This window comes from Aptenodytes patagonicus, chromosome 2 (genome assembly GCF_965638725.1).
Source record: "Aptenodytes patagonicus chromosome 2, bAptPat1.pri.cur, whole genome shotgun sequence".
Taxonomy (NCBI): domain Eukaryota; kingdom Metazoa; phylum Chordata; class Aves; order Sphenisciformes; family Spheniscidae; genus Aptenodytes; species Aptenodytes patagonicus.
This window is the reverse complement of record NC_134950.1, coordinates 161,809,451-161,823,503: the sequence shown is the minus strand read 5'-3', so window position 1 is coordinate 161,823,503 and position 14,053 is coordinate 161,809,451. Positions and strand designations below refer to the sequence as shown.

General features: G+C 46.2%; 1 protein-coding gene across 2 annotated transcripts in view; it reads right to left on the bottom strand.

Annotated features, from left to right (window-relative positions):
- PTPRN2 (protein tyrosine phosphatase receptor type N2) overlaps nt 1-14,053 on the bottom strand; it is a 690,377-nt gene that overhangs the window by 100,980 nt on the left and 575,344 nt on the right. The window contains exon 13 of one of the 2 annotated variants that reach the window (XM_076331912.1): nt 8,366-8,578. The exons of the other annotated variant lie outside the window; for it this stretch is intronic. Within the exon in view, the coding sequence (XP_076188027.1) occupies nt 8,366-8,578 (213 nt within the window). The remainder of the gene's footprint in view (nt 1-8,365; nt 8,579-14,053) is intronic. 2 annotated transcript variants of the gene reach the window in all.

Sequence of the window (14,053 nt, the reverse complement as noted above, 5' to 3'; positions counted from 1 at the left end):
TGGGTCCCCCTGCCCTCATATGTCACGCACGCTCCCGAGGCTGTTTGAGACACCACCTCTCGTGTGTGCCTTTGGGAAGATCAGAGCAATTGAGCAGCATGACCCCAGGAGAGCTCCAGTCTGCTCTACCCAAACTTCTTCTCTTAATAGTTTATACCACAATAAAATGAGCGAAACCATCACAGTCCATCCAGAATATTCAACTTTGCAACATCCCTGCAAGAGCTGCACAACAGGGCTACAGACAGAGGAAAGCTGAGGATTCGAAACCTACTTTTGTTCGTCTGTCCCTCAAAACAGCCAAGTCAGTATGGGTTTACCAGCGTAAAACCTTAGGTGGCTGTGGTCAGCTTCAAATCCTTCCTAAGGCTAAGCACAAACACACAGTGCGGAAAGGACAAGAGATCCCAGAAGCTGAGATCTTGCTGGCTTTGGGCAGGATGCGGACCTGCTCTGCCAGCACACTGCCGAGCACAGCACATCTCCCCTGCCCACGTAGAGAAGGAGAAAGGAAGCGACCCTGCATTCTACACTCCTCTTCCCTTTCACTGCCCACCGCGTGAGACCAATGTGCAGGATGAGCAGATGTACCCAGAAGAAAGCAGTAAGAAGAATGCTTTGTATGTACGCTACAGACTTCAGAGAATAAACTGCAACCTGTTCCTGCTCGCAGGCAACATGGTCCTACAAGAACCGACAAACATGATCTACAACAGTTCCTTATGTACACAAAATTAACTTCTACTCTCTTCCAGAGAACACGACCCTGATACAAGATTTGTTCTACAAATAAAAAACCTTCCCAGTTAAAAACTTTTAAAAATATATTTTTTTCTTCTAGTGCAGCACTCTGAGGGAATATGAAAGGCTCAGCAAGCCAGATCACAGTGTTAGCTGCTGAGCGTTCAGAGAATATACAATAGAAGAATGTGTCAAACCTGAAACATGATAACAGAGCTGCTTCAAAAGAAAAGGGAAAATCCTAAAACAGAAAAAAGGGCAGAAGTGTGTAGGAAAGACAGGCCTGATTATCCTCTACATTACATCAGAAAAAAATGCCACCGAAGACAGTATAGTTATTCCAGAAAGAAATCAGGACACTTGAGATGATGTACTGCCTGGGACTGCAGATCAAATATTCTCCAGCCCATTAGGCAAGTCTGTGGTTATCTTTGGCTTCTTTATAATGTACAGGCACTGGGACATAATCAATTTACCAGAGGGAGACAATCCATTGTACTTATCCAGAACCAGCCCACGCTCAGCTGGCAAACAGCCCGCGGCACGGCAGGGACAGGCGGAAGGGGCTCTGAAGCAGGAGCGGGATGCTCGGGAGCGGGAGCCCAGACCTCGGCGGTCCAGGACGGGGAGTTAGGGCAGGTAGAGCAACAATAATTCTCACCCTCTAAAACAGGGTGGCCACAGCCAAACTATTAAGAAAAACTGCCCAGTGAATGAATATATGTCTTTTTCTTGGCCTGTGCTAACTGTGCTGAGAAATTGTTTGGGAGAAAGTTGGGTGGCTTGGCCTGAAATGGTGTCAGGGCCATTTGAACAATTTACTGGTCTAATTTACCAGGCGAGATGCAGCCTAGAAGTCCAGAGCACCGCCAGCACATTTCTAAGAAATGCCTGTTTGGGTAAGGACTCTGGATTTCCCAGTAATTAAAAATGAGTCACTAACTTAATTTCCCCTCCTACTATTTTTTTCTTAGCATTTTCTTACATCCTAAATTCACAGAAATTATACTGCAAGATGCTTGAAGCACCTTTGTCCTTGCTCCACAAAACACCAAGCTCAAACACCATATTCTTTAGACAGGGAAATATAAACAAAGTCGGGTAAGGGGAGAGGGTCGACATCACCTTCTCTCTGCCACTTTGCACTAGTCCTACGCAGATAAACAGCCAACTACGTGAAAAAGATGGTTTATATTACTCAAATCTAAACCCACATGGCACCTTCTTATCCAAGCACTCCAGGAGTTGCATGTATATTAATTTTCTTTTCATGCCTGCAAAACCCCTCCCTCTCCACCTGCCCGCTCTAACGTAAAGCGTATTTTACTCAAAAGTGTAGCTGCGCTGCCACTGCTGCAGCAGCCCAGGACCTGCGCTGCGAAGGTAAAACATTCTCTGGTCAAGGCATGTCCATTTCTCCAACACTGAGTAATTTACAAAAGTTACTTTCTTAAATAGGAAAAGCTTGGAGGAGAGCTATTCGTAACAAGCCCAATAAGCCTCTTTCACACAGCCAGCGCAGTTCCCCTGGGGCTGCCCCACTGCTGGGGCCGTGCGTGGTGGAGCACCGGGCCGAGCAGGGGAGGAGGCGATGGGAAAGCACTGCTCCTCGCAGATGGACAAGGCAAGCTCAAATACAGATTTCCTGAAGTGCCCTCTGAAATCTGTGCCACTGAGCTTCAGCACTTAAAATGGGCATTTCTCATTAAGCGCTATTTTGAAGTTGATTTTAAATGCTAGGGGTATGATTGATAACATACCCCTATTTATTTATACCCCAATTTATCAAACAGGCATGTTTCATAAATCTCTGCTGATTTATAAATTCATACAGTATTTTGAAATGCTATTTTGAACATTACTACCATTTAACTCAATTTTATGGCTACCACAGGAAGCAAGGTTAGGGAATTACATAGGCCACTGCACCACAGGAATTGTGGATTGTTCTGAACACTAATCAGATAAAAAACAGATTAAAAGTTAAATCCATATTTGTACACCTCCTGTTTTGCCTCATTCTGCTTTGGCTATCCACTGTCTGACTTCAGTGAAGTGTTTAAACATAAGGTAAGCTCTCTTCTGATCACCTAAAAACACTGCCCACTTCTTTCCTCTCTCCCATGATTGCTATGCATGACTATTGTATAGAATATATATTTTGTACATTGTGAAAACTGTCTCACCTTGAAGTAGAGTGGTTTATGTAACACCATTACAGTGTATTTGCAGGTTCCTTTGTCTTATTTTAAGACAAAATTCTAATTAAAGATAGAGAAAATTGTTCCCAAAATACACAATGAGCAGACTTAAATGGACAAGAACAACTCTTCTAATACATATACCTCCCCGTGTATGTTTTATTACAAACAATTACAGTTTGTTCTGTTGCTTTACATAGTCACATGAGATGATCTTTTTTTTTTCTCGTTTAATAAGGACACAGGAAAAGAAAAGATTAAAAATGCATTATGTCCTTTGTTTTCCCAGAAGAAAACACAAGCGAGTCCTTCGTAGTATTCAGCCTTAAGGTAAAATTTTCATCTATCCAAAATCCTTACTAAAGGTATTGCTTACTGAATGTTTACTGAATACTCGTGTACTGAATACATCTCATCCTCAGTGATATCTTTTTTGCTTAAGTGTAGTGAGGGTCCTTGAAAATGAAGCAGTTTTACATAGCTATGAGGTAATACTTCATGGTACTGATTAACCCCAGTTTGCCAGCTTACTTTGGTCCCAATACCGATGGTAATTTGAATATTACTGAGAACTTGATAAATAAGAACAGCAAAATTTTCCTTCACAAAATCCCATTTTCTACAGAGTTGATATACAGTATTACTATAACGTTAAGGTCTAACACTATAATAACATGTTTGCTTACGAAAGTCAGTCTAGAGTGTAAAATATGAAGCCATATTAGAGGTAATGAATTATCTGTATTTAAACCCACAAAACAGGCATGATGGTTTAGTAGAGAGTATGTTTCCAGTGCATTCTTTCAGTTGGAGCCTTTTAAAAAATTTGCAGCAAAATATTTATTGTAATTGTTGTAAATACTGTGTTCTTAACATCTCTAATAAAAACCACCATCAGGATCAAATCTTTAAAAGCACAGAGGAGTTCTTAGTGGCTTTGAATCCAGAAGGATCATGTAATTAATAAGACTGTACTTGACAAAGGAATATATAATTTATATATAATATAAAACATGTAATAATGTAGAATTTAACATATAATTTACAATTATGCGCCTGCCAAACCAAGCTATTTGAACAAGTTTTTAAAACAGCTGATGATGTAATCCAGCTGCACTGACAGTGCACGGCTCATGTAACCTTGAATACTTCAGGCAGTTTAAGAAGGAACTTCATTGTAAACAGCTTGGTCTTTGCCCCCTCGCTTTTTAAAGGAAGTTCTTTTGGCTGAGATGAAGGAAAATTAAAAAGAATGTTACTGACATGAAATATTAAAAGGCAGGCTTTCTGAAGCCAGCTTTAGTGCATTTTAACTTTTGCCTTTAAATTCCATTATGGGCAACGTTTTGCAGAGCATTATCAGTGATGCAGAAGACTATGCTCATAGGAAAGTTCTGCAGTGCAAAGTATAAAATATGCTGATGATTTAACACCTCGCACAACCCAGCGTTCCCCACACGGGGGTCAAAAGCCAGGGTTCAGCTGGACTCACAAATACATCTCCCTGAATCAAACAGACCATCCCTAAATAGTAGCAGTCACTAACATACACTCATTACATTAATAAATTGCTCGCTAATGGGAGCAGTGACAAGTTAGATGTGCACTTAGTGGCCCTGTTTGCAGCCCGCCCCCCATGTCTGAATGCCTGTTTTTCTCTGGGTTATGTTCTAAAGGCTTCAAAGGGCATGAAGAAAATCTGCTCAGTGTTGTGAAATAAATCAAAGAGTGTCTGCTGAAAATTCCTAAAACGCTTCGGCCCTAATCTCCCGGACCAGAGAGTGGGCTTGCAGAATGCTAAACTTGCTTTTCAAAGAAGATCAAAGTAACACGAGCAACAATTAAAAACACGGGTGCAGGTGTGCACATGCGCAGGGGCACCGCGGAGGCAGTAAGAACCTCTTTTTAGTCATCCCTGAATGCTAACGCTGACTTATCTAATCATTACACGTGTGATTTGAAAGGACAGGAGACGTGTTTAAAAGGTATGCAAAAATTGTCTGCCTTTATGTATAAAACGTGTTTTATGCACATGCGACATTTTCCGAGATACACTATTTCCATTAATTTTGAAAAGCTCCTTAGCCACTGTCTAATTAAACCAGCCTATAATTTTGTTGTTTAGTGATTTGAAGATAAATGAAGTTGCAATTGTGCATCTACCCTTCCTAGTGTTACTTAGTCTTTAAATAGGGTTTAGTCTCCCAGACCTTGCTTTAACACTTGGAAGGCCAGCTGCTTGCCTTACCAAACGCCTGAAGAACCAGACTCACACCGCTGCCTCTTCAAGTGGCATCAGGCTGTTTGGCAGCTTATCAAGGGCACCGCAGAGATTTTATTTGCCTGCTTCAACTTTTAAACGGTATTGGTTGCTCTGCCTAAGACTGGTCACTTCTACCCGCACTTACACAAGAAATACTCGTGCTAGTAGGTAAGTAGGCTCACACAAGAACTGCTCCTGCTAGCAGGTGAGTGCCCAAGGGAGAGTGACGTTGCATGACAGGCGCTACGCCACCGGCGCGGGGGGAGACTTAGCAGCCAACCTGCTATTTCCCTGACAATATGGTTTGTCTGTTTTCCCCTTCTTAAGCTGGTATTTCACTGCGCAAACTAAAAAGAAAAAAAAAAAAGCAGCTGTGGGAAAAAACTCTTCAAAGTTCACAGAGTGAGTAAGGAAGGAGTAAAACCCCAAATGAACTCCCCTGGCTGAACCGGGTTAGCATGAAAAATGCTTCTGCTAAATCTTGAAAATTTAGGTCAGTCTTGTTTATGTGAAGATATAAACCACTGACATTTTGAGAAGCATGTGAATCGAAGTGATATTTCAGTGTTCTCTCTGAATCACATTGGGCCACCAGGCCTTTCTAAACCGACCAATTTTTCCCCCTTCAAATTAGTAAAAATAAATCTGAATTGTCACTTAAGCTGTAAGCAGCAACATATTGGAGTATCGTGCTTTGAAGTCTAGTGGCAGCAGCTGCTGAAATACTGCATATTTTTAAAATACACTGAGTTAACTGAGTAGATACTTGGGAAACATTTAACAGAAGAGAACAAAGTAGGTACAATTTTCAAAGCTATCTGCTTTTTCCTTCTCCCGTATTAATACGGGTTATATTATTCCCCTATGAGTTTCAGAGAAGATGAGGAAAAAGATAATTGATGCTTTTCTGAGACCAAACTGATGTTATCCAAAACATGCATCACACCAGATACCCATTACATTTAACACAGCTCAACATAAGGCGATTTTGACAATGCGAGTAGGGCTCAATCCTATTTCCCTTCAAATCCACGTGAATAGTTTATTATATACAGAACCAGGCTCAGTGATTCATTTTGATAAAACGCTACTTAGCAGCATCAAAACTGCCCAAGTATTTTGTCTGCCTATACTGGGGCCTCCTACTGCTGCCATTGAAACAAATGGCAAAATTCCCATTTATTTCCATGGGAGGAGAGCCAAACCCTTAGAAACCTTTGTATTTAAGGAAAAACATTTTTCCTCCCACTCATGACTACAGTTCCCCTGAAAAACCAATGGAAATGTTTAAGAAGTCAGGTGGTTAGGACTGGGCCCAAAGGTCAGGAACAGAGAATATTAATACAGTCTTGCTATTGAAAAACTGAGCAGCATCCTCGAAGCGTTGTTGTTGTTTTTAAACACAAAATGTCACTCTCAGATCTAACTAGGAAGATTTTAAAATATATATAAATCTGGGAAGAAGAAATGAAGCACACATTTCATTTAGTGTCTGGATTACAGATTCTTATTAAACAAACCAGAGCTCATTATAAAATCAATATCAACTTAACCACTATAGTCCCAGGAGAAATGGCAAAAAAGGTCACTCCAAGAAATTCAAACAATTTTCCTCCTGGAAGGGCACGATTTTAATTACAGATACTATTAATTAGAACTGTCAGTAGGAAGATTGTCCTGTTAATTATCACAAATTCAGTTTCAAGTGTGATTTTGGAACCTGGAGGGCTTTTTTTTTAAATTAAGGATTCTTGTATTCACGCTTAATGGAAGAAAAAGACTACCTATTGCTTCTGTGCTTTAAATAAGTCAACAGCAAGTTCCCTATTAAAACCAAACAAAAATATTTATGGCCAATAAATATTGGCTGATAATTGACTGATCTGACAAACTGCTGTTTTGGTCACACTTTATCCTGGAGGACGCTCCTTTTTTCCACTAGAAAAGCTCTTGCTCTCGCTCTCTCTTCCTTTGGAAGTCATTAAAGATGTAAATATTTTTTTTTGCAGTAAACATTCCATTTAAACTGAAAACCATTCCTGAAGATGCTAATTGTTACAGAACATTCATATTTATCATTAGGTACTAAAATCTCCCTGGACCCAGCCTGTGGAGACGTACTTAATACATTACATCTTTAACATATAAGAGGTACAGGCAGATCCAAACTTTGCGAGGAAATATGAGTTTATTCCCGTATGACTCCCAGCTGCCAATCTGAATCTATCTCAGCTCCAGAATACAGAAAGGCCACAATGGCTGATCCTAAGCAGAACAAGAAGGGAAAATAAAACTTGACAGAAGAGTGCCACTGGCGAGACCCTGTGGGTGCACAGCAGACACGGATACTACAGCAACAATGTTTACACATTCTTGGATTCTTTTTCCTGGTCACACTCCAAATATTTTGGGATAGCAGACCAGAGCAGTGTGGTGTATGACCGTAACACATGCATTACCACACCAATAACACACCAAGAAATAAGTGCCATGATCTAAAACAAACTTCAGGAAGATGCAGAGTGTCTCTCCACCCAATACTTTCGAAATTGAAAGAGAAAGCCTGAGGTTTCTGATTTATTTCAGGAAATCTGAGCGCAGTCCTCCCGTATTACTGGGTACACATCTGCTACCATTGTTCTCCCAGAACCAGTCCTGGTTTACCTCCCCATCTATCAGCATTAGATTTCATTTTATCTGAATAATGGCAGAAGGTGGCAACAGATCGGGTCAAAGGCTCTTTTCATATCAGACCCTGAAGAAGTCGATTACTCAAAAAGAGAGACATCTTCAGATAACCGTGCAATCCATTCCTCATAAATGTTAAAGATTTTTCGTTATTAATAGTGGCAGGGGTGACAGATTATGGATATTAATGTTATTTTTCAGAGAATTTCAATGGCAACGGATTCTTTTTTCTTTTTTTTTTTTTTTTTAATGTTTCTAATTAGGCACGAATTTACAGCGAGTACCAGAATAGCCAAGATTAATACCCAGCAGTAAAAAGCTGCTACAGTGAATCCGCGGGAATATGAACGGAGCGGGGGGGCAGCATCGGTAACAAACCCATCCCCTCGGCTCCCAGTACGTGAAGGGTCCCCCCGGGGTCTGCCGAGCACCCCGGGGGAGCGGGGCCGGAGGAGGAAAGCTCGGTCCTTACCTGATAAGCAGCGGGGGCGTCGGAGCCGGCGTCGGCCCCCAGGGCCGAGAGCTTCTCCTTCAGCCGGTGGTGGGCGCGGTGGCGGAGGCAGTAGGCGACCCCCGACGCCGCCAGGACCCCGGCGATGCAGGCGAGGGAGAGGAGGGTGAGGAGGAGGAATTTGGCGGACTCTGCCTCTTCCCCGCGCCGCGGGAGCGGCGGGACGTTGCTTTTCTGCAGGGGAGGAGAGAGAGGCAGCGCCTGAGTTGCGCGGTCGCGGAGCTGCGCGGAGCTGCGCGGAGGGGGACCCCGTCGGGGGAAAACAGCCGGCAGCGCTAACTTCCAGCCACGGATGGAGGCAAACGGGCGGGCAGGGACAGCACTGCTGACATGCCCCCCTCCATCCCCTCCCCTCCCGGCGGCTCACATTTAACTACCGAAAGGCGGAGGCGGGCGCGCTGGCTGCGCGCAAGCACCGCGGCGCGCCCCGCGGCTCCGCGCCCCCTCCGCCGCCCCGCAGGACCGCATCCAGGGCCAGGGGCTGCGAGGGGGGCAGCAAGGGAAAATCCGATTTTTTTGTTTCTTGGTGTGAAAAATAAAACACGGAACGACAGAGAAAAAAAAAGTAGGTGGCGGTCCTTCCTTTTGTCTGTTGTAGAAGGAAAAGGATAAAAAAAGCCCGATAGTTCCAAACTCCTCCAGATTACTATTATTTTTGCAGCAATAGGAGAGAATCCTTCTAGTGCATTTCACTTGTCTCCATGTGCTAAAAAGTTGTACAATAATTTCCCCTCATTAGCTTCATTATAAGCTATATTAGCAACAATTAAAAACGCAACATGAAAATGAAAAGACCAGGCGCGCAAATTGCAGCAAGACTCATTTGGCCTGCATTCCCCCTTTCACAATTACCAGGGAAATGAATTGAAAAGCACGCCCCTGCCTCAGTCCTGGTTGCTACAAGATGAGAACAATTAGCAAACTCCTTTCCACCACCTAATTTCGCGTGGTAACAAAATGGATTTTTCCCCATGAATGCCTAGCCGGCCTATTCATTATCTCTCCTCTATTAGTAATTTTCTGCTCCGTATTCAGCTAGCCAGCTCTTAATTTCCTCCTGTCTTGCAGTGTACACAGTGGCTCTTATGTCAGGCCCGGTCCATTTTTATCTTGTAATCATAAAGGCCACCAAAGCAATTATCGCTGGTCTTGACTGTAAAAGCTTGTCATTAATTAGCCTCCTTGCCTTCAGTGCTGCGGATTAGCCGGGGCCGAGGCTGAGTTAATGGAAATGCAGGTTCAATAAGACTCCCGGATTTTCTTGCCTGGATGCGCCGAGCGGAGGAGGATTGCCGGGTTTGTAAACCCCGGGCGGCGGGGGGGCGGGCGCAGGGCTCGCCGAGGCCGGGCATGTGCCGCCCGCCGCCGCCGCCGCCGCCGCGCCCGCCGGACCCGCCGCCTCCCTGCCTCCCCTCCCCTCAACCGCAGCCGGCCCCTCCTCCAAATCCCAACAGCCACCAGGAGGAGGGGGCTGCCCCCCCCCCCCCCCCCCCCCCCGCCCCGGCCCTGGGGGGCTCCGGGGCCGCCTTGCCCGCGGCCCCAGCCGGGCACCTGCCCCGGTGGCACCGGGGGGAGCGCCCCCTCGGTCCGCACCGCTGCCCGCCCTCCGCACCGGGCGGGGGAAGGGGGGGCTCGCAAAGGAGACCCGGGAGGGGCAGCACCGACGGCAGCCGCCGCCTGCTCGCAGTTCCCGCCGCTTCGGCCCTGGGGGCCTGGGGGGGGTAAGGGCTGCTGCGCTCTGCCATTAGCATCTCCGTGAAAGGCCGCCGTCCCCTCGGGGCCAGAGGTCGCGATCTGCATCTAAATAGGCAGCTCCCGCAAAAGTGCCGGCGCCCCCTCCCCGAGCGCTGCGCCCCGGGACGTTAATCCGCCTCTCCGCGGTGTTCGGTCTCCCATCGGCGAAGCAGGGACAAGCCGCGCCCCCCACTCCCACCCCTCCGGGACGCCACGCGGGCCGGCCCCGCTCCCCGGGCGGCTCGGGCCGCCGCCCCCGCCTCGGGTCCCGGGAGCGCGCAGGGGCACCGCCGCCGCCGCCGGGAGGAAGAAGCTGGCGGGCAGTTTCGGGCACCGCTCCTGAATCTCTTCTTTGCTTTCGCAACCACGGTTTTAAACGATTTTCCTTCTCCGGTTGCCGTGTGAAAGAGCCGCACAAGCACCCGGGGAAAGGGCTATGCGGGAGAAACAATGAAAATGATGGGAGCAAAGCGCTGCCAAATGCCCCGAGTAAACACGGGGGAGGGAAAGAGCGTGCCTGCCTTTCTCCCCCTGTAGTTATAGCGATTTTAGATGTTGCTTCCAACTTTGCCAGGCAGTTTTCCCCGCAGAGCCGGGGCTGCTCTTAACAAAAGAAGTGCTCGCCGAGGCACCCGGCACGTCCACAGCGCACGGCTGCACCCGGGAACGTGAAACACGGGGAAGAGTTTGAAACCTTCCGTGGGGTGTTTAGCGTTGTTTACACCTCGGTAAGCATCTTCCGTGGGGATGCCGCGTCCCTAGTGATGGGCTCCAGGCAGGTGAGGGCTTGCAAAAACCCTACACGTCTGGGGGGACCGGAGCCAGAGCCTGCCCCGACCCTCCGCGCCCTGGAAGGGGATGCCGGCCCCGCAGCGGGAGGGAAGGGGCGAAGAAGGGGCGAAGAAGGGGCGAAGAAGGGGCGAAGGGGCACGGCCGCTGCCCGCCGCTCTCCGCCTGCGCGGCCGCCCGGCGGTGCTCCCCCACGTCGGAGCGGCTGGCGGGGAAGGGAGAGGGGCTCTGCCGTGGGGCCGCCGGCCCTTCTCCCAGCTCCTTCCTCCCTGCCGCTTCACGGGGAGCACCTCCGGAGCCGCTGCCGTCGGGGCCCGGAGGGTTCCCCTCTTCCCTCCCTGCCTCCGGGGGGGGGTGTTGGTGCTTAGGGCCACCTCGGCCAGCCCCCACGCCGCCCCCGGGAAACACCCTGACATCGGTGACTGCTGCCGGCTGCGCGACCCCACATAAACCGCCGGGTAAAGCCGGCGGCGAAGCCCCACCGCCCGGCTCCGGCTCCAGCTCCGGGTCCCGCACCGGCGGCTCTCCCGGGGCCCGGGCTGGGGCCAGCCGGCGCCGCAGAGGGCAGCGGGGCCCGGCCCCCCCCAGGCATGCCCCATCAGGAAACAGTCCCCACTGCCCCCAACTCAGTTGGATAAACCCGCTGCCCTTTCGTCCTGCTTGATGTCTGACCAAACATCAAATTACGAAACGGATAAAAATTAATCCGATGAGTTAGTTACCAGCTCCCTCCCTCTCCCCCCCCGCTCCAGCCAGGAGCACAGATTTCCCCACCTCACCTAAACCCCTGATTCTTCCCTGCAATAAGGCCCCAGCCTGAAATGGATCCCAGGGTTAATTAGAGGCATCCTGTCAGACTTGACTTGAAATTGAAAGAAAAATGTTTAAATATTTATGAATTTGACATTTACAGTCGGATGTCTTTTAAAGCAGAACACCTCTCCCTGTGCTGGTTGGGGCTGCCATGGTGCGTGTGCCTGGGGTGGCAGTGGAACAATAGCTGTTGCATAACAAGAAAAACAAATCACCTTCCCCCCCCCAAGGCTTAACAAATAAATAGACCACATAAATTACACATAATTAAATATTAAACTCAGCTACATGTAACTATGCATTTTTTAAACTTTATATAGCAGAATATATTGACATTCCCCTGAATGATTTTCTCCTTGGAAAATCCCAGTGAAGGAAAAACAACTAATTCCTAAATGGATGGCTTAGGAAGTGACTCTAAATACGGAGGCTTTGGAGATGTTCAGCCAGTCTTTCCTTGCTTTGAAACGGCCCGGCCTGAGCTTAAATGCTAGAAGGCAAAGATTTACCCTGCCTCAGAACAACATTACACCTACCACTTACACTCAACAGTGTTTGCTTGAAGTACACCACTTCTGTGAGGGTTTGTGGTCGTTGGTTTTCTTTAAGAGGGAAGAAAAATGCTTAGGATCTGATCTTATGCAGGCTTTCCCGGTCCCTCGATAGAACACATTTTATATACACCCAAACGTGAGTCAGTAACTAGAGCAGCCATAACACTGGAGTCACAAATCACTGTTCTAATCAAAGAGCAGCGTCCCGTTCTGCGGTATCATCCCATGATGCAGCAGAACAGCCGACATTTCAAACGAATTCCAGGCAAATGTCAGTAAATATTTAACGTACGCTTTCATGTAAATAAGTTCTCACACCTATGTTGGAAGTGTGGGAGAAAGTCTTTGTAAGAGCAGAGAGGAGCTCCCATGCAGTGATGTGAAAGCTCACCTTCCAGATGCCTCAGCACAATTACACTTCATTATTTCCTCTAGGACAGGGCCTGATTCTGGTCCTTGCTGAAGCAAAACTTTAACTGAAGTTGAGGTTTTGTTTTGCTTCATAAATTTGAAAAGATATTCCTGATTTAAAACCCAGTTTGCCAGTTACTGCACCTGACCCCTCTTCCAGTTTGCAAAGGAAAAACCACTACGATTCATTTTAAAACAACTTGACATTATAATTTTTTGCAATTTTTGCATGCCTTGATTTTTACATTTATATTAGACAGCTTCATTTCTGAGCAATAAAAAAAATGCAGATTTCTTAGTAAACATGGGCAAAAAGACGAACTTCAGAATATGATTTGCTTCAAAATATTAGAATGTTAAAAAACTCAAGAGGTGCTATTTTTAATTTGGCATTCACTATAGAATCTAATAAATGAGCGAAGTGAGGCGGAAATAATCATGTATTAATTCTGTGCATTACAAAATCTTTTCAGAAGCTATTATCAGAGCAAGAGGCATTGTGGTTTGGATTCAGGGTGGGAGAAATCCTTTGTGCAACTGAAAGCTATTGTTCCTCTGTGCAGATGAAATTGTACTTGCAAATCTGCCATTCAAGGAGGGAAAAAAGTGCCTAGGCAGAAGAAAAGAATTCTACAAGAAAATAATTATTCTTAAAAATAAACTTCACTAAAATAAGTTTTAGTTCATCAGGGCTTTCTTTAAGAGGATCCTTTGCTAATAGTTGCAGCCACTGTCATTAAAACAAACCATAAAGGATATGTGTATTATTTCCTTAATACAGAAAGCATGAAGAAAGGGATGTGTGTGGGTGTGTATGAAGATATATATAAAAAATATGTATTCATATATATATAATATGTGTTCATATATGTATACACATCTGTGTACGTCTGCTCGCTTAAATAAATCTAAACTTAAATTCACTTCTAGTAATTTCCCCTCTGTAAGGTTATCTGACACATAGGTTGGGATACACTATGCTGGTTAAGTTTTGATAGGTTACCAGAAAACCAGAGAAACACTTTACATCAGGAGGAGCCTGGCTACCCTAATCTGTCCCCAGAAAACCTACAGATAAGTTGGGGTTTTTTTCCCTTTAGTAAAATAAGAAAGCAAACAGAAGGGAAAGCAGCATCTCCCTCGGTTTTGGTTCCTGCTTCTCCTCCCCTGCTTTGCACTCCCAGCCAGGTTAGACTGGGGCAGCAGGGCCTGGGGATGTTCACCTTCAGTGCATATAACGCTTCTTGCGTTCAGCACTGCACTCCTCAGCTGTATGGTCCGGGCTACTTGTTGGTGTTTTAAGGTACTATCTTTAGAGTTAGTAAGAGGTTTCTGGGGCCGCTGGCCT